This window comes from Lepisosteus platostomus, chromosome 4 (genome assembly GCF_059453375.1).
Source record: "Lepisosteus platostomus isolate fLepPlt1 chromosome 4, fLepPlt1.hap1, whole genome shotgun sequence".
NCBI lineage: Eukaryota > Metazoa > Chordata > Actinopteri > Semionotiformes > Lepisosteidae > Lepisosteus > Lepisosteus platostomus.
In genome coordinates this window covers 46,627,192-46,647,116 of record NC_142614.1, presented here as the reverse complement: position 1 = coordinate 46,647,116, position 19,925 = coordinate 46,627,192, and the positions used below count along the sequence as shown (strand labels likewise).

Sequence of the window (19,925 nt, the reverse complement as noted above, 5' to 3'; positions counted from 1 at the left end):
TTTTCTATAATACCCCCCAAAAGAACTGTTGAAGCATTGATCGTATTCCATCATTAATATTAAGCTAAAATAGCAGATTTGTTATTAATATAGACCCAAATTACTGCATTAGCAGATGTTGTAGCAGAGTAGGTGGTTAATAGTTTGCACTTTAGAGAGAGAACCATATTAATTTGTAATGATGTGACTGTTTTTAACAGCTCATAATAGCTAACTGACTTTTTAAGTACCGTGTCTGAATAATGTAGGAGAAAAACGCTTTTGCAACTTGATAATGCTCTCTTTCAATGAACGGGCGAGCAATGTCTTTTCAAACAAGTTTATGTTTTTTCTACAGTGAGTCGTGGATCTATCGATATTCTTGGTGGAATACTTGTGAGAAAAGAGTTTTCAAATAGTAAGTATTTTTCTAAAAAAGTCTAAACCTTTCCATGTGGTAAACGGTAAAATTTACCATTTGATTAATACTGTAACGCATACGGCCACCATTGCAGATTGTTCGATCCGACTTACCAGCGCGGTTCTGAGGGGAGATTCCCCTTTAGCTTAACTGGCTGGCTCCCTGTTGAGTGACGCCGGAGGCCCGGGTTCGAGTCCCCGACGGTGGGGGGCCGACCTGAGGCTGCAGCGGCGAGAGCGCATACTCCCGTGAACACAAGAGCGCCACAATACTTTTTTTCTTGCCTTAGCAAAATTTTCAAAGATCTGTATTTCATGGTAATTTCCATATTATGAAATGTTTTTTTTTGCAGTTGTTTAGTAAAATCAGATATAAAATGGTAAAAACAAGACACTTTAATCTAGTGTTACAGTCTCAGTCTCACAATATTAAGTGTTGTACTGTAACTTGATCTGTAAAACAAAGCACAAGAAGCCTTTGAGTGTAGAGTGTGGTACACAACATCTTTGTTAAATGAACTATAAAAGACTATACATTTATAGCAATGGAGCAGCATTGTGTTATAGACTTTTATGCTTCTGTTTTATAGCTCTTGGTTCATAGATTTGGTTCTGGCCTTGGCTGCTGTGTATATGGAATTTGCATGTTCTCTCTGGTTGTGTTTTTGCTGGGTTTCCTCCCCCAGTTCAAATATATTCTGTCTAGATGAATTGGCATCACTAACCTAACCCCATTACACCTGTGTGAGTGTGCCATGTAATGGATTATCATCACATTCGGAATGTAGTTCTGCCTTGTGCCCTGTGTCTGCTGCACTATCCATTGGATCGCTGTGTTCCTCTAAGAATACAGTTACTGAAAATGTAGGAATTAATACCAGTGACTGCTTAGTTTCAGAACTGCAATATTTGGGTTACAATATTTGAGAATATGGAAAATTGGTTAATGGTCTGATACTATAAGAGTACAAAAAAGATCTATTAGGTTTAGCTATATAGATTCAAATAAATTCATTCAAATCAAAGCTAAAATTTAAAAAAGCTATTTTTTAAATAGTAATAGTGCAGAGGGACTAGTAAGGTTCTTTTTTTACTGGAAAGTGCTTTGGGAAAAAAGGGGGCTTAAAGAGTTTCTGAAGGGTGCACTTTGTGTTTCAAGTTAATAAACTCTTGATTAATGTTGCAGTATTTGGAAGCAATGTAAAAACTTGCTAATTAATGGTATTCTAGTCATGATTCTGGTCGCCTTTGATGCAGCAAGAGTTAGATTACACTAGGCAGAAGGAATGCTTTAATATAATTGTGCTATTGACAGACCAATCTCTGATGAACATTATTACAGAAATTATAGGATTTGCATCCAAGCGATGTACTGGAAATGTATAAAGAGAATCCTATTATGTAAGACTCATTTAAAAATCTTGAGATGTAAGCTGGATTTAGTACTGATGGTTTTAACAGGCTTAAAATAATGAAGGTTGTCCTGTTGCAAAATAGTTCAACATCTGTTTCACTATGTTACAGTATAAACAGAATTAAAGCTTAATGAATAGCACAGTGTACACTTCTTTAATAATTAATCAAAGAGCTTTTTTGTGTGTAGTTGCACTGAAACAAAAGATCACTGTACAGATTAGAAATGGACTCGGTTTGTGCTTTAGAAAAGCATAGACACTGGCTGTTAGTGACTTATTAGGTTTTGCAACCCCCCTGCCATACAGTATTACAAGAATGGATGTTGAAACAGAATGCATGGTTTTTAGCCTGACAACTCACCACATACCAAACAGGACGTTTTCCTTCTGTTTTTCTCCTCAGGAAACAGGAATGTACAGTATGCAAAGATACACAAACAGAATATTATGTGAGATGTCAGATTCAAAACTGTCAGAACATAAGCAAGCAGACAAATAGTTTGAGTCATATTTATAGCACATTAGTCTATTTTCTGTTGTTGAAAGAAAACAGCCTTCCAGTATTTAGCTGATAACTCCAAAATAAAAAAAAAGATTAATAATACGTGGAAAGTGAGTACTGTAGGTTTTTGTGGGCATTTGGTGTTTGTACTGTAGCTGTATGCAACTGTTTTTGCACTTATCAAATTACATAAATATGACCCTGCCTTACACTCCCTGCTTTGACTGTTGCTTTAGTCCTCCATTTGAAAATTAACCTGAATAATGATGGATTTCCCTTGATGATGGGCTAAGAGAATAAAATGATGGCTTTTCTTTGTCTTTTCATCAATTCATTGCTTTTCAATCTGAGTGTCCAAGGGTTTGGTTAATTTTATTTTTGTCTATGTAAGTGTCGTGACCAATTCATGGTGAATCTCTTTTCCTGCAGTACTGTTTTTTAAATACATTTAGAATTGCCAGTTATTTCTGTTTTACACACCCAATTTAGATTCACCTATGGTGTGTTGTGGACACCTTGACTGGTAGCTGTGATCCCAGTGACTGCACTCTGGGAGAATGAGGAAGCCTAGGCAGACTCGTCTGACCCAGCCACTTTCGAGCTACTCTGAATGAGCTGTCTCCCTCGTTGACAGTACAGCAAACTCCCAGTAGGATTATACTGAGAATTGAGAGAACCCCCAACTAATCCCAGTCTAATCTCAGCAGCTCTCAGCATCTTCTAAAGGCGCTTCAGAAACTGAAGTGTAAAAAAGTTAGTTGAAAACAGTCTGGATTCAAAACTGAGATTTTTTTAATATAAATGAGATGTGACTGCCATTCTCTTGTGAAGAACATGTACTACATCTATTATCGATTCCCATTCTACTATTAGGATGCGACTACTACTTATGCCAAATAATAACAATAACAGAGTAAATTTTTCCTTTGACAGAAGTAAGAACGATGGACAGGGTAGCAAAAGACACAGACGGAGCCTCCTGCTCTGAGGGAGGTCTCCTATCCAGGATGGCCTTCAATGACAACAAGGCTGGAATGGAGGGCATAGACACGGACAAAATCAACAAGATCATATTGGAAACCTCAAAGGTAAGCGCAGGCAGGCTGTGGAATAGATGAAAGATTTTACTATCTGTTCTTAATATCCTGCAATACGCTGTCCAGTAGTCTGGGAGATAAAAGTTCTAATTTCCTGGAAATTGTTCATTGTCAATGTTTAGAAGGGTTCTCACTGTGTAGGTAATGATTATGTCATTAGGTGCTGAAGCACAAGTTTTATTTTCTGTTGATTTAATGTCCAAAGTACCACAAAGGGTGATATTTTCAACGTGTAATTTTTTGGCCATTTGAGTGTTAATGCAGAAGATAAAGATAAAATACATTTACTATACAGTTAAACATTTGGAAACTCCATGTGCACAGAGGAGAGAGGGGCAGTAATATTGTTTATTGCTATATTTTATATTATATTAAATAATCTACACTTTTAGATGATATATAGTTCATCCTTGACTATATTCCATAGATATGCAAATACTGTTCTTTCCTGAATAGGGCAACTGTTTCCTTTTTAAAAAAATACACACTTAAGATGTAGTGTGACAGCAGTCTAGCACATCTTTTTGCTAGAAAATCCATGCAACTGAATAGGTTCTTGTGTGTAGGTTTATACAGTTTTAATACTTTAATTTCTTCTAAATGTGGAGCAGTTAAAGTGCAGCCTTTCCCAAAATCTAAGTAGTGGCTCCATTTGTGCTGTATAATAACACATTATATCAGGTGAAACTCAGCTTTCCTGTTGTAAAGGGACCAAAATCTAAGTAGTGGCTCCATTTGTGCTGTATATTAACACATTATATCAGGTGAAACTCAGCTTTCCTGTTGTAAAGGGACCATAGCTAGCACTCAGCACATTTATTGTATAACTTCCTCGTTAATGTCCGAATGCGTTTTCAATTGAGAGACGCCAAACTATTCCAGTCTATAAAAGCATTAACAATTCGGTGATCTGAGTGAATAAAAAACACCAAAACAGTCACTGTGTTCATTTTGTTGTGCCTAAACCTTCACAAAAATAAGAAGAAAGTAATTGTTCTGAGAAATTAACACAAGACGCATGTCCTCATCAGTGTCTGTTGAATAATATTCAATTATCCTTTCAGGAATGTAAAGATATTAGTGAATCCAGGCATTGCCGTGAAGAAGAATGATCAGTAATATTCTCTCACTCCCAAGCTTTTTGTATATTCCAGGCAGTACTATAATACTATTGTGTATATATACAGTACCATGCAGTGATATATAATATAGCCATTGTTACCAGGGGCCTTTAACTGTCTGGATGAATTGGCAAATGAGGTTATTTGGAACCAAACCCTGTCTTATGGAAATGGTGATAACTGCAGTTATGTGTCTTGACATAAACTGATCTCCTGACAATTGTCATAATATTTACTGAGGCATGTGAGAACCCTGGATTTAGAGAGGACAAATCACAGTTCTCCATCAGCAGGCTCCAAATCCATACACCCTAGCACTGCCGATTCATGATGAGTAGCTATTCCACACATTGGGAGTTATGTTTCACAGAAGGCTGATATTGGTGAAGAAGTCTAGCATCGCCTAAAATCTGCAGGAGCAGTCTTTGGTCACCTGAAGAAGTGGATGTTTGAGAATTTAGACAAAAAAAAATGAAACTGATGGTCTATCATCATTAATCCAATTTTACTACATAATGTTTACATGGGGGAGACATAACCATAACATCTCCATAACAATTATATTCCCAACACTTTTAGAAGAAGATTTCACATATCAAGTGGCTGCACAGACTTGGCAACATCAGTGTTCTCTCTCAAGCTGGTACAGCAAGCACTAAAACTATGATCATCCACCATCAGCTCTTTAGGGGTTTGTCATGCTGTCTGCATATCACACTCCAGGCCCTTAAAAAGGGATTTCTTCTCCCAGGCAAGCCAAGGCAATCACACCAGAGGACAACAGAAGAACTGTTTCTAATATAATATAGAGAACTGTTTCTAATATAATATGGTAAAAGCAAATATGCAGCATCAACTCCTGGGAGATGTAAGGTCCTTGACTGCACCAGATGGAGGACATTAACTGGGAATGAGCCCAGCACTTTGTAACAAATAGGTGTCGGAACAAAGAATAAAAAGCATCAGAGAGAGCTCACCGTGACTGAGCTGCACCTCACATAGTACAAGCAAGCCATCTTCAAACTCTTCGAAGATAATCATCTGTGACTACAAGACTTTGTGAATGAATTGATTTTCTTCACCCTTTTTATCATCAATGCCATCGTGAATCTTGAACAGGCTTGATTCTGTATATTTGAGTGCAGTTTCATAAGTTTGGAGCATACAGCAATTTTATATTTATCGCCACAATTTGGTTCATGGCTCATTTCAAAATGTATTGTTTTCACACAACATGCAACTTTATTCTGAAGATGCCCTGTTTTCGTTCTTGACTAAAAAGCATCCTAGATCTTCCAGAATGTGCTCCAGAGAGCCGATTTGCTGAAATAAAGGATGGGGTTTTCAAGTTCCTCTTTACTAAAATCTGGATGTTTTGTGTTGTTTTGTGTGGAGGGATCGAGGTTTTATGAGAATGAACGCAAGAAGGAGCAGCAGGTGAACCTAAAGATTGAGAGAATGATGCAGCAGAAAACACAAATCACTGAGCACCAGCTGAGGAAAGCACAGATGCAGGTACTGAACAGTAACATTTCCTTAATTTACACACCCAGGATTCAGTTCACTACAGCCTGATATCTGTTTATATAAAGATGTGTTTAATGGCTGCTTTGCAGAATTTTAAATTCCTTGTGGACATTTCTAATGTGAAAGAGTATTCATTTTATATCACTTGTGCTGTTAACTTAAACTCCATGCCGTGTTTAAACAATTTTGAGATATGCACATGTATTTGTTTGCGTTTACAAAGTGCCAGCTCTGACTGCTAAAGAATATCAGTTTTGTTGAGCGTGTTTGAGATGTGTTTTTCAGTTTTAAATGTTAAAATTCAAATGTTTAGTGCACTAACAACTCACTTCTTACTTATAAGGATACACATAACTTAAAAAACAAATTATTTATCTAAATAGTTCAAGTCACAGCTTATCAATTGTGGGGAAAAAAGACATAGGTTTATTCCACTTCACACCGGAAGAAGGCTCCACAGCCGAAACGTTGTGTTTCATTTCTCTTTTCGTAATGGAATAAACCTATTACATGTTCCTTTGCAGCCTACGCATGCTGACGCAGCTACCCACCTGAACTATACAAACTGTTTTTGCCCCAGTAGTGAGAGTTTTATAGTACAATGAAGCCCTATCTTAATTAAAACACTTGCCAATTTAGTGTCGAAAAAATGGTCTGAACTCTCTTGGAGAGATACATGTAGTTGAAATGTATATGATAAGATAAAGAAAAAAATAAACACACACTCCACAGTGCGTCTTCCGAAAAAGATTTCCTGGCATGTTGTGGGGCAGGAACAAAAATTGTTATGGGTTTGTTCTGCTATTGCAGGTGAAAACCAAACCAACCTTTATATGTGGTCACCCATTTAAAACTGTGATCCTCAGCAGTGACTGGAGTTGCCAACTGAATGGTTTTAAAAGTAATGCTAAATTGAGAATACAAACGCTGCCCTTATAGTATGATCCTAGCTCAGGGCAAAACAATTTTGTAGTTGATAAATTCTTTGCCCGTTGGTTTATTTTGGGTTACCGAGAAGGACGACAGCATCGCCTTTTGCAATTTCAATTTTTATTTTTTATTTACACCACAAACAGTATGTATTCATATCTAATAAATTTGCAATAAGGCATATTTATCCCTCAAGCCAGTCAGGAGTTACACAGCAAATTAAGGCTTAATGATCATAAGACTGTAAGAAACCACAAGACCCTTATTAGCACACATTTATACTGCTCTTCCTTGTAATGAGCAAGACTGCCTTATTCTGGAATTCCACACATATTTCAGGATTAACCCCATCTTGCTCATTCTAGATCCATCCATCCATTTTCTAACTGTTTTATCCAACACAGGGTCGTGGGGACCTATTCTGGCAAGAAACAAGTGTAAGGCAAGGCAGGACATGCCCTAGATGGGATGCCAGTCTGTTACAGGGCACACATAGACAAACACTCACACAGGGTCTATATTCCTACAAACCAATTAACTTACCATATGTCTTTAGACTGAAGGAGGGAAATCACACAAACACAGGGAGAACATAAAAAGTCCAAACAGATAACACCTAAGGGACTGAACCCAGGGTCCCAGTACTACAAGGCAGCAATGCTAACCACTGTGCTACCGTGATGCCCATTTTTGTTCCATCTCTTGCTTTAAAATATTCTTTCAGGTATAGTTGGCTCTAAAATTTTCAGTAGCCTTTCTCTACTGCATTTCTATGATTCCACGCATTTTATTTCCGAATAAGCAAAAAACAAACTTTAGGTGGCCTGTACTGCTTTCCTCCTCCAAGATAAAATCAGCATGCCAATGAAAATCATAATGAGCAGGCAGAAGAACTGAACATTTAAACAACTATCATCCTGTAATTTTCTCTATATAAACCATCAAAAAAAGGAAAGGTTAATTTCATTTTTGGGAAGAAAAGCTGCTCCAGACTTCAACATGTATTTATTATTTTGATTGTTTTTATATTGTCAGATATTCCTTTTTTTGTTCCTTTTCTATTGGTAATATCAGTTTACAGCAACAGTAGGAAATGGAAGTTATATTGTACATGCACCTCCTCTGAGACATACAGTACTGTATGTCATAAGTGATAAGGTATCCAGCTGTTTTTGTACTAGTAGACCTGTATGCAAGCAGCAGGGAACCAGTGTCCTCTAGAGGAAGACATTGAAAAACACTAGACAAGGTCTTTAGAGCACCCAACCCATCTTTTGCTACCCCACCCAAACACGACAGCGCTCAGTAATTTTAGTGCTGCCCAGTTAGATTTCCAGTTTGATAGAGGCTCATTTTGTTCTGGTTGAGCCCCTTAAGAGATCACCCCCCCCCCCTGCTTTCTGAAAATACTTACTATGACCACCACATCCATACCATTTGGTTTCAAAATTGTTTTGTGATATAGATATAGAAAATATAACTTTGAGCAAAAGGAAAAACTGGGAGATGCTTTAAAAATCATGAATAATTTCCGCCGATTTTAACATAATAAACCATGGTCCCATTTAAGTCTTTATATCACTTTGTTTTTGTAAGAAAAAGTAGAGTGCTCTGTAACGTCTGCTGTAGGTGCTGTATATCATTAGCCGATTCAATTATTATTGTTCAATTATCTTAAGGATATCATTGATATAGGGGCGGTGATTAACATTGCTGCCTCACAGCTCAGTGGCCTCGGGTTCTATTCCTTGGGTGCTGTCTCTTTGGAGTCTTTTCCCCAATGATGTTTTGTTGCATGGGTTTCCTTCCACAGTCCAAAGACTTACTGGTAAGTTAATTCATTTCTGTGACAAACTAGCCCTGGTGTGAGTGTGTACATGTTTGTGTCTATGTCTAATGTGTGGACTGGCCCTGCACCCCCCAACGACCATCTACAGTATGCCCTATGCCGGATTAATGGATTATGTTGATGTATGTAAGTGTCTAAAATATAGGGTGACACAAATTAAGAAAGCTGAATGTCTCAAGGCTTGTTGGCAGGATGTTAAGTTAAAGGATGATTTAAGGCTTCTGGCAGTAGATCTTAAAGAATAGACGCTGAAATGGGTTGATCCCTCAAGGTATTCACAAGCAAGCTGTTTACTTTTTGAACATGCAGCCCTGGAGGAGGTGAGCAAGATGCTTATACAGAGATTCATATCGGTGAAAACAAAGGCTCTTTATTTAAAATGAAGTCAGCGTTGCCCCATTATGGTTGCATGCACACAAAGTATGCAAAAAAGAAACGGGCATGTGACTACGAAACCAAACAGAAACAGATCTAAAAACGGTCTTTCCCTTTTGAAGAGGCTGAAAGCACCTCACAATATTGACTGACCTCTTTCTCGTGCTGGTAAGTCATTCAGCCGGGACTCCTGAGCAGCTACCTTCCTAGCCTACCTTCTTGTCTACTGCGTACTTACTGTTGTGGTTTTTAAAGGCAAAATTAAATATGCAGTCAGCAACAATATCCTTGACACTCTAAAAATGAAATATCAATAACAGTTTTCAATACCTAGATTAGGGTGTTGCACAGACAGCTTTAACCATGCAGCACTCAGACTTCTGAGATCATCCATACCTCCCATAAAAACAAACGCATTATTCTATTACCTACCTAAATAAGTAGTTGAAATAAAGAATGCTATTTAGAGGAGGAATGAATGATTTTTCATGTATCTTGACTGCAGATACAATATCGTCAAACTATTCACACCCAATTGTTGGATGACCCTGGACAATGTCCTCTTTCCTTCAAACTTGTGCAACATTGATTCAGCAATGATTAGTTGTGCACATCTTCCCTGGCCTTTTGTACCATTATCCACGTGATACACACATCATATTTGCACATCTGCAACCCATTCTTCCATACATGATGTTTAACAAGCAGTGACTACAAAAACATCTCCAAGAAATGTTTGATTGTTTAGAAAATGAAGCGAATTAATGATTTTAACTGATTTGTGCATACTGTACATACTTTCATCATAAACATGCATAATAATTTTGCATAGGAATGGGAGAATGCATGTTTAATGCCTCTTGGTTTCATGAGTGTCCAATTTTATTCTCAAAATTTCAACAAACAGGGTTGAGAGATTTCACAGCAACTTCTAAGCAAGGACTTAATTTTGCTTCACTTGGGTAGCAGGAGGATAGACTCAGTCCCTGTTTATTACTGTTTGTTACTCAGTGCCATTCCAGTGCTGCGTGACACACATACCTGGTCTATCTCCTCGTTCCTGGGTAAAATGAAGCTCAGATTACTTCCTAGCCAAACCGAGGACAACCCAGTCATATTTTACCCACAGTGCTCATTTCATACCTGAACAGATGATAACAGTAAATTGATCAGACAACACTGCGGCCATTCAGCATTGCACTATAATTAAGAAACATACTGACCCTCCTTAATCACCTGTATCTCAGACTTTTGGAATGAGCCGAAGTAAAGCTGAGTTAGTGTTGAGTAGCATTTGTGTGATTAATTTTCTAGTTTGATTTATGTCAATTACAGACAATGTGAAATGCAAATGCAGCTTCCCAAATCCCAGCAATATATTGTATGTTATAAAAGTTGGTCAGTATATTGAACTCTTTGAAAAATGCTCCTTTTTACCCAACTATATTCTGAGATCTTCCCTAATCTTTAAAGTGATGATGACTAATATTCTGGGGGATTAAAGTTGTTAAAAAGGATTAGACCTAATCTAGGTGCAATGCGCTGCAGGGCAGGGACAGGTGCTGACGGCGGTATTGTGTTGCGGCCGGCAGGTGGAGAGGCTGACCGCAGAGCTGGAAAGGGGGCGCGAGATGGGGCGCACCATTGTGCACGTGGACATGGACGCCTTCTATGCCGCAGTGGAAATGAGAGACCGCCCGGAACTCAAAGACAAACCTATGGCCGTGGGAGTAACGGGCATGCTGGTAGCGATCTAGGCTTTGTTTTCATCTCTAGACTTGTTAACCCCAAATGACACTGTCGACAAAACTTGACATTGATTAGTCATGAGTTCTCTGTTCTGTTAACACTGCCTATGTTCCAAAAAGGGAAAATACATTCTTATACAATGAGTCAAAACGTGAATATGTACATAATTTTAGATGTGTATATATACAATACATATACGAGTTGTGACAACCTATTGATCATTTATTTCTGCAGAGTTGCAGGATTAAGTATTCACTCCCTGTGTTATACATTTGTTGCCTGTAAATCTTTCCTGCCATTTCCACAATGAGTGAGTATTCAGTAAATTCTTTTCCCAAACTATTACATATGCTGCAGCAGTGATCAGCATTACTGGAGATGAAAGGTGTCCATACATATGTCTGAGAGTGTGCATTGACAAATCTTGCAGATATTTTGTCTTCTGAATGTACGTTCACTTCACAGTGGTCTTGCCATGAAGCGACCATTGATAATTAGCAGTATGACCATTTGATTCTTGATGGCTGTTCTTTCTGAATGAGTCACGAGTGATATTTACAGAAGTAACTCTAAAAATAGATATGGTTTCAGTCACTTAGTGAAGGCAGGAAGGTGATTTGTTTAGTGTTTAGCCTGGAGACTGTGCAGCCTGTTCGTTCAGTTGTTTTTTTTTCTATCATGGGGTTTTTCATGAGTTTTGCTTCCATGTTGGCAATTAAGATCAAAGGCTACTCTTTTCCATTTACTTCAAGAGCTATTTAACTGTTGTTAATCTACTGATATAGTGTTTCGTTAGCATGTATATGGGGCAGTTGTCAGTCTTGAGTGTTTAGAACATTATCATTTATCTTTCTATTTTCCTTTTCAGGCAACTTCTAATTATCATGCTCGCAAGTTTGGAGTACGTTCTGCAATGCCTGGGTTTATTGCAAAGAAGCTCTGTCCCAACCTGATCATAGTCCATCCTAACTTTGATAAATACAAAGCAATGAGTGCTGAGGTAAATCATCTGACTTCTGCTTTAGGTTACCTGTAGTCTGATAATGAAGAATGCCCTTTAGGAATTGCACAGTATCCATTCATTTTTTAGCTTTAAATACCAAGGTCAGGAATTCATAAATTATCAATTTTTCAATATTCTGCTTTGTCTAGGCTTTATTTTTTTCTCAGTGGTTGCCAACTTTAAAAACAAGTGCCATCTTATACTGGTGCCTCTCAGCTTACTCATTAAGTGGGCTAATCTCACTTGCTTTCCCTCATTAACTAAACATAAAAAATGATTAATGCGCTTAATTGTAAACATGCACTTTCATTTTTCATACAAGTAGTATATATTCATGCTGACAAATATTTTCTGCATGTATAGACAAACATAAAAAAGACTTAAATTACACTGCAGCAGTGCTGAGCAGCATGGTGGTTAACATTGCTGCCTTGCAGCACTGGGGCCCTGTGTTCAGTTCCAGACCTGGGGTGCTATCTGCTTGGAGTTTACACGTGTTTGCGTGGGTTTCCAACAGGTGCTACGGTTAATTGGCTTCAGAGCAAATTAGCCCTGGGTGTGAGTGTTTGCGTCTTTGTGTGCCCTGCAATGGACTGTTGCCCCATCCAGGGTGTATCCTGACTTGTATCCGTTGCTTACCAGGATACACTCCAGGTCCCCTGTGACCCCAGATTGGATGAAGCGGATAGAAAATGGATTATCTTCAATTATTTAAATATGTGGCTTTATGTTCTTTAGCTGTACTTTGATTTCAAGCCTGCCCTGTGCTTTAGAAATATTAAATAGTTATTGTTTTTTTTTTACCCTTTTTCTGTTTTCATTTTTTTGCTTTGATAAACATTTCTACTGTATATGTGATCAATAAAATATTCGTCCAAGACAATAAAAAAAAAATTACACAGTATAGAAAAACACAAACATTATGCAACAGCAGAGTTAAGAAGAAGCATGTAATCAACTAACTCTTTTAGGTCATGTGCTTAAAAACTGTGGCTTTCTTGAAACTTTTTACTGTTTTATTTATTACAGAATAATTAGTGTATTCTTTGATGTTTTACTTTGTACTTGATAAAAGAGACAAAAGCTTCAGATATTGTGTGGGAGAGTAATCTATGCAGTACTCTGATTTTATCCCACTTTTAATCCTGCTCACAGGGGTGCACAGATATGCGAAGGTAAGGCATTGATGGACCCAGTCAGTGAACAGGAGTGTGGGAGCTGTCTTTGTTTTTTTAAGTATATTACGTTACTTTAATGTCTGAATTCTATTTTATAATCAGAAGTGACCCAATTATCCTTATTGTTAATTTGTGCCAAAAATGGTATGAAAAAGAATAAAAATCCATTTATTGATGAAATATTGAAAGATGCCCCTCTCCCATTTTGGTACTGAAGTGCTACCAATTTTGTTATGTTGTTTTTTCTGTGTAGGCAGTAGTCACTGTATCCATTTCTTCTGTATCGGGGGATGATCCATTATTCCTAGAAAGCAGTATTGACATAATTATATTTTTGCAGAGCTGGAAAAGGGTTGGAGAAAGCATTAGAGCATTAAAACATTAGAGCTGAGAAGTCACCATTAGGCCTAATGAAACAACTTTGTAAGTGATGTATCACAGTAATATCATTTTATTGTGAGCTTCTTTTGTTGTTTTTTTTTAAACCAAGGTGCGGGAAATATTTACAGAGTATGACCCCAATTTCCTGCCCATGAGTCTGGATGAAGCCTATCTGGACATTACAGAGCACTTGGAGCAGAGACAGAGCTGGCCAGAATCCATGAGGACATATTACACCAGAACAGAGAATTCTTCTGAAGGTGCCAAACAAATTTACTGTGTCAAACCAACCATTTTTTTTACCTAGGCAAAATGAGTGTTCAAACCAGTATTCAATACTTCAAGAAAATGATGACACACATACATAGGCCAGTACTGAGAATTGCTTCCGAACTCTAAGCTCAGCTCTTTTACTAATTCAGTGTTGCTTTTAATCTCGTATAATACTTTATATTCCACACTTGGAAATACAGTTACCAATAATCCTGGAGTTTTAGAGAAAAGAACATGTTCAATATTTGGTAAGAAATGGTCCAGACTTAAATCTCATTGAAATAGATTCATACCACAACTCATGGAATCATTTTCATACAGAAGTGCTTATTGGGTATTTCATGCAGATGTACAGGGTTTGTATTAAATTTCTTCTGTAATATTATTGTAGGGAAGTAAATCAAAAGCTTCCTGCAGAAAGCCATAAAATCATATAATTACGGCTTCCTCTAGGCATATTTTCTCCTGTGTGATTCCCAGAGGGTACTGCAGGACACCCAGTTTTAATAACTGTCCATATGATTAGTCACCTGCCAAAATTAATTTATCATTACAAGCTGAATGATAAAGGGATGCATTAAAATATAAAAACAAGTCTTTAATCCAGAGTTGGGGCAATTGGGAATACATGTAGCAGGTTGTTTGAAAAGCAGGTTTTACATGCTGCGAGCTTGGAATTAGCATTTTGTTTTTAATTATATTCCCATCCAATTGGAATCACCAATTATTTTTAAGACTTAGCTTTTTTGTAACATGTCACTAACCAGAGGACACAAGTAGGTAAAAGTACATTTAAATCCAAGAACAGAAGGCACTGTTTTGCCCAAATGTGGGATGTGAGAGTATGGATCAACTTCTCCAGCCTTGTTGTTGAAGCCACTACCTTGGCTTCTAAACAACAAATGGCTGGTTGAGATCTGAATCAATTAGCTATTAAGTACCAAACTAGCTAGATGAGACAAAATACCTCATCTCATTTGTAACATTTGGTATGTTCCTGCTCCCACTCAGGAGAGAAAGACACGAACCCTACCTTCCTCCATTTAATCATTTGAAATGTTGCAATCTCCTTAAGAGCATTAGAAAAGGGTTATGGTAATAAGGAGAGAGAAAAATATTCTTGAAGTGTTACATGTTATTGATTTATCTGCTTTGTTTTTCAGCAGAGACGGACAGGCTTAATGGGAACTCCTCCCCTGTGCTGTTTGAGGACAGTCCTCCTGGCCCCAGGGTCTCTGGCACCCCTGTGGTGTTTGGGCTTTCTGCAGAGGAGGCTGTGAGAGAGATGCGGTTCCGCATTGAGCAGAAGACTTCACTCACAGCCAGCGCAGGTAAGACAAAATCTGTTCTTTAGGGTGTTAGTACTTATTGGTTTTTCAAGAGCTGGCGTTTTCTATTCAGGCTCCTGATGAGTCTTGCTGTGCCAAAACCATTTTTTAAAACATACAAATCCAGTGGTTAATTTATATAGCAATTTTACTTGAAATGGGAGCCATATGCTTTTTAAAGCAGTGTAAGTGCACCATTCTGGGCAACTAGAAACCCCAAACAATGCAAGAGAAGAAAACTATTTGTATTTTTTTTTATATGTATATATTGGTGAACGTTTTGAAAACTTTGCATCAGAATATTAGATAACTTTATTTATGGTACCACGGCAAGACATTGTTTGGGTCCGAGAGTTTCTTGGGGCTTAAAGACCACAGTTTACGCACACCACTGAAGTTTTAATAATTGTATTTAACTTTGATAATAAAGTGAAGTCTATGGATTGGATAAAAAATCTTTCACAAACAAGGCCTACTATTTAGCAGTTGTCTGGTTAGTCAGAAGCATTCCAGTTTACTGTTCTGTTTCAGTGTTAAAATTGTTGTAAATAAATTAAAGTATGCTAATCCATACCTGTTTACATCATAGATAACTACACTTTGTTTTTTAAGGCATAGCACCAAATACAATGCTGGCAAAAGTGTGCAGTGACAAGAACAAACCAAATGGTCAATATAGGATCCCATCAGACCGAGAAGTCGTAATGAACTTCATCAGGGATTTACCCATTAGGAAGGTAGGCTTTTACTTTACTAAGTGTAGGTACGTCAGGCCTGTGTTTTGACTGGAAATATTCTCTTTTCCATATGTATAAAGGTTTATTTAATAGAAAGGGACAGACTTGAAACCAGCACCCCACACCCACACCAATGTTCTTGTTACGCCCCCTGTTAGCAGACTTAAGTACACAACACATGTACACATTTATCAAATGTCTTTTGTAAGTTTTGGGGTTTTTTTCCCCAGGTCCCTGGTATAGGAAAAGTGACAGAGAAAATGCTGAGGGCTTTGGACATCACTACCTGTTCTGAACTGTGCCAGAAGATGGCACTGCTCTCCCTTCTTTTCTCTGAAATCGCCTGGCATCAATTTATGCAGATATCCCTGGGTCTGGGCACAACACGTATTGAGAGGTCAGCCTGCACAAATATACAGTATATATGTGTGTAAAGTGTATTTACATGTAGTATGTAGGCATTTTTTGTTCAACCTTGCTGTACTGAATGGTGTTTTCATTTGTACTTTCTATTATTTGCTGTTCATTTTAAGGCCTCAATTGTACTATCTTAGTGGGCAAAAGAAAAATAAGTACAGTATAGTAAAAATAGGATTTTGTTTTTAAAGAAGAGATGTATAATTCTCCACTGCAGTAAAACGGTTTATGTTCTTTTGACTCATTAAAGGTGATTGTGTCTAGAAAACATTTAAGTGTTACAAGTATGCGCATAAATTTAAGTGTGTTTTACTTCCTTTTTCCAGTGATGGTGAAAGGAAGAGTATGAGCACAGAAAGGTACGTTATTGTATATCATGAAAACACCTTAGTAAATATTGCTAAACTTTGCCTAAGTGATTCTTAAAATGTATAATGTATTATTTGCAAAATAAGACTTACATTAAAGAGTCTATATAATATTATATTTCAAAGGGAAATAATATCTAGCTGCAGTATAAAGATAATCGTATTTGACACTTTCTGAAGATATTGCTTTTCAAATGTGTTCTCATAAAGCCAGGAAAAGTCTTTTCTCTAAGCACACAGACAGAAACAGTTTGAGAAAGTTCTGAGTTAGGATACACGGCAAGTTTGCAGACTCTCTGTGCCTTTAAACTTTTTATGTGTTGAACTTGGCTTTTGTATGTTATTGTACGTTATTCTGTTTTTTCTGCTTTGAACTATTTCCGTGTTTCTTGGCATGTTATTAAAGTTAAAAGATTAGTGTACACTTTTGAAAAAACAAACTGTTAGGTGATAAGCTGTCTATAATTGTCTTTCTTTTGAGAAAACGGAACTACATTGTGATTGTTTCAAAGGTGGACAAGGTGTCATACCCTTTTCAAGTGATCTATTTTCCAACATCCTGAGTGGAATATATAACATTGAAATTTATATGTGAGCCAAGTTCTTCGCTAATATCACACATTTGTTGGAGGCCTAGTCAGTACTGTTTGAGTCTGATGTGGAAAGTGGCTTGATTTGCACATAGTAATCAGTCTGATGTATATGTTGTTACACCTGTTTCCCATGATAAAGCTGGACTCCAACTAGAGTGTGTACAGTCTGTGTGTATTAGGGGAATAAAAATAACAATTTCTAATCTGTTTTTGTAATATATTAAATAGACACATTCACCTTTGATGAATGTATTTTGTTTCTTAAAATACCATATAAAATGGAAAACCCACTATAAGGTAAAATTACATCACTGTTTAAATTCTTTTGAGTAGGTCAGTTGCTACAGGTCATCTTGTGCTTACGTCCAACGGACTGACTAAGAATTATAGACTGTAGTTATGGAACAGAAGCTTCCAGAGTAGTCAGCCCTGAAGAATGGAAAATGATTGTTTCTTTCTTTGTTTCTGCCTGCAGGACTTTCAGTGAAATGAGCAATCCGAAGGATCAGTACAGTCTCTGCCATGAGCTGTGCTGTGACCTTGCTGAGGATCTACGCAAAGAAGGACTGAAGGTGAGGGAGTGTCCTTTACGCCCAGCACCAGCTTTCAGTCCTGTGGTCTGTTAACTCCCCGCTGCAGCTGACTCAAAAGAACACGTGATTAAGGCATCCGAGTAAACCCTGAAAAATAATAATAATAATAATGGCTTACACTTATATAGCGCTTTTCTGGACACTCCACTCAAAGCGCTTTACAGGTAATGGGGTCTCCCCTCCACCACCACCAATGTGCAGCCCCACCTGGATGATGCAACGGCAGCCATAGTGCCCCAGAACGCTCACCACACATCAGCTATCAGTGGGGAGAAGAGCAGAGAGTAATGAAGCCAATTCATAGATGGGGATTATTAGGAGGCCATGATTGGTAAGGGCCAATGGGAAATTGGTAAGGGCCAGGACGCAGGGGTTACACCCCTACTCTTTTCGAGAAACGCCCTGGGATTTTTAATGACCACAGAGAGTCAGGACCTCGGTTTTACGTCTCATCCGAAGGACGGCGCTTGTTTACAGTATAGTGTCCCCATCACTATACTGGGGCATTAGTACCCACGTGGACCACAGGGTGAGCGCCCCCTGCTGGCCCCACTAATACCTCTTCCAGCAGCAACCTTAGTTTTTCCCAGGAGGTCTCCCATCCGGGTACTGACCAGGCTCACACCTGCTTAGCTTCAGTGGGTTGCCAGTTGTGAGTTGCAGGGTGATATGGCTGTCTGGCTAATGATCTGGCTTAATGACCACGGAGAGTCAGGACCTTGGGTTTTTTATGTCTCATCTGAAGGACAATGCCTTTTTACAGTATAGTTTCCCAATCACTACATTTGGACAATAGGACCCACACAGAGCGCAGGGTGAGCGCCCCCTGCTGGCCCCACTAACACCTCTTCCAACAGCGCCTTAGTTTTTCCCAGGAGGTCTCCCATCCAGGTACTGGGTTGCCAGTCGTGAGTTGGAGGGTGTTTTAGCTGCTGGCAATTAGCTGCCCTGAAGTAAACGTTTTGCCTCTAAGAAGGAAAGGAGCCTTTCTACTCATAACTGGCAGGTTTAGGGTACAAGTCCCCACAGCAGACACCGCTACTGTACCTTTGAATGAGGTCCATTACCCCAGCCACTACAGCCCATCTAGCTATATAAGTGATTATCCAACCGGAGGGGAGTCACGTGCACTATAGTCTGCTAAAAGCTACAAGAATGAGGTTGAGTTTTGGCCCAAAAAACTGCTGTTGTTCTGATGTGGAATTTGTCGTTTAAGTAGAAAAAGTCCAAACATCCATCCATTTTCTAATTGCTTCTTCCAACTTCAGGATCACAGAGGAGACAAAGTGTAACCTGGCAAGCAGAGGGTGCAAGGCAGGGTACACCCTGGAAGGCACACCAGTCCATCACAGGGCAGACAGACACAGACACGCACACTCACATTAAGGCCATTTAACCTACTGGTGTATTTTGGGGTGTAGGAGAAAACTCATGCAAATATGGAGAGAACATACAAACTCCATGCTGATGCCATTGCAGGTCCAGAATTGAACCCAGGGATAAAATATCACTTTAGAATTTATTTTAATTTGGTTTAAAAAGACTTGTTAACTTTAGTGATCCCTTTTATACCTATGCTAAATGAAAAATACTTGCAATGACCCCTTTATGGTCTTTTCTAGTGATATGGTTGCATGTGCAGTATTTCATTTAAAGCTTCTAAATTAGCAGTCCCTATGGAAAATGATTTATAACACTGTAGAATTTTGTGTGTCTGAGTTTTCAGAGAATAGGAAGTCACTTGGAGCTATGTGATTATATTCTCATGTCAGATATAATGCAGTGCTCAAAGGCCAATTGAAACAGCTTGTGTTTTTGCAGTGAAAGCAATTGTGCAACCAAGGGAAAAATAAACTGAAAAAAGCCAAAATAATTATTAACCAGGTTTAGATCAGAAGAGCTCAGCATTTATAGAACGGTAATCTTTTGTTTAAACACATCCTTTCTGAATCATCTGACCTTTTGTTAATACATTGTGAAAATAACAAAAAATAAGACAGATCTAATTGAAAAGAGAACTGAGGCCAAACTGAAAGGAGAAAAAGTTTTATTCGCTAACTATGAAAAGGTATTCAGATAAAAAAAAATAA

The 19,925-nt window shown here is 38.1% G+C and overlaps 1 protein-coding gene across 5 annotated transcripts in view; it reads left to right on the top strand.

The window, feature by feature from the left end:
- polk (polymerase (DNA directed) kappa) overlaps positions 1-19,925 on the top strand; it is a 30,510-nt gene that overhangs the window by 1,354 nt on the left and 9,231 nt on the right. For 3 of the 5 annotated variants that reach the window (XM_088629653.1, XM_088629656.1, XM_088629652.1), the window contains exons 2-12: positions 338-397; positions 3,250-3,404; positions 5,930-6,049; positions 10,808-10,960; positions 11,833-11,964; positions 13,636-13,786; positions 14,963-15,130; positions 15,740-15,864; positions 16,095-16,261; positions 16,608-16,640; positions 17,718-17,814. In XM_088629653.1, coding sequence (XP_088485779.1) covers positions 3,261-3,404; positions 5,930-6,049; positions 10,808-10,960; positions 11,833-11,964; positions 13,636-13,786; positions 14,963-15,130; positions 15,740-15,864; positions 16,095-16,261; positions 16,608-16,640; positions 17,718-17,814 — 1,290 coding nt within the window. In that variant the 5' untranslated portion in view covers positions 338-397; positions 3,250-3,260. Of the gene's footprint in view, positions 1-337; positions 398-524; positions 718-3,249; positions 3,405-5,929; positions 6,050-10,807; positions 10,961-11,832; positions 11,965-13,635; positions 13,787-14,962; positions 15,131-15,739; positions 15,865-16,094; positions 16,262-16,607; positions 16,641-17,717; positions 17,815-19,925 lie in introns of those variants that run through there. The other 2 variants (XM_088629655.1, XM_088629654.1) reach the window with 2 other exon arrangements.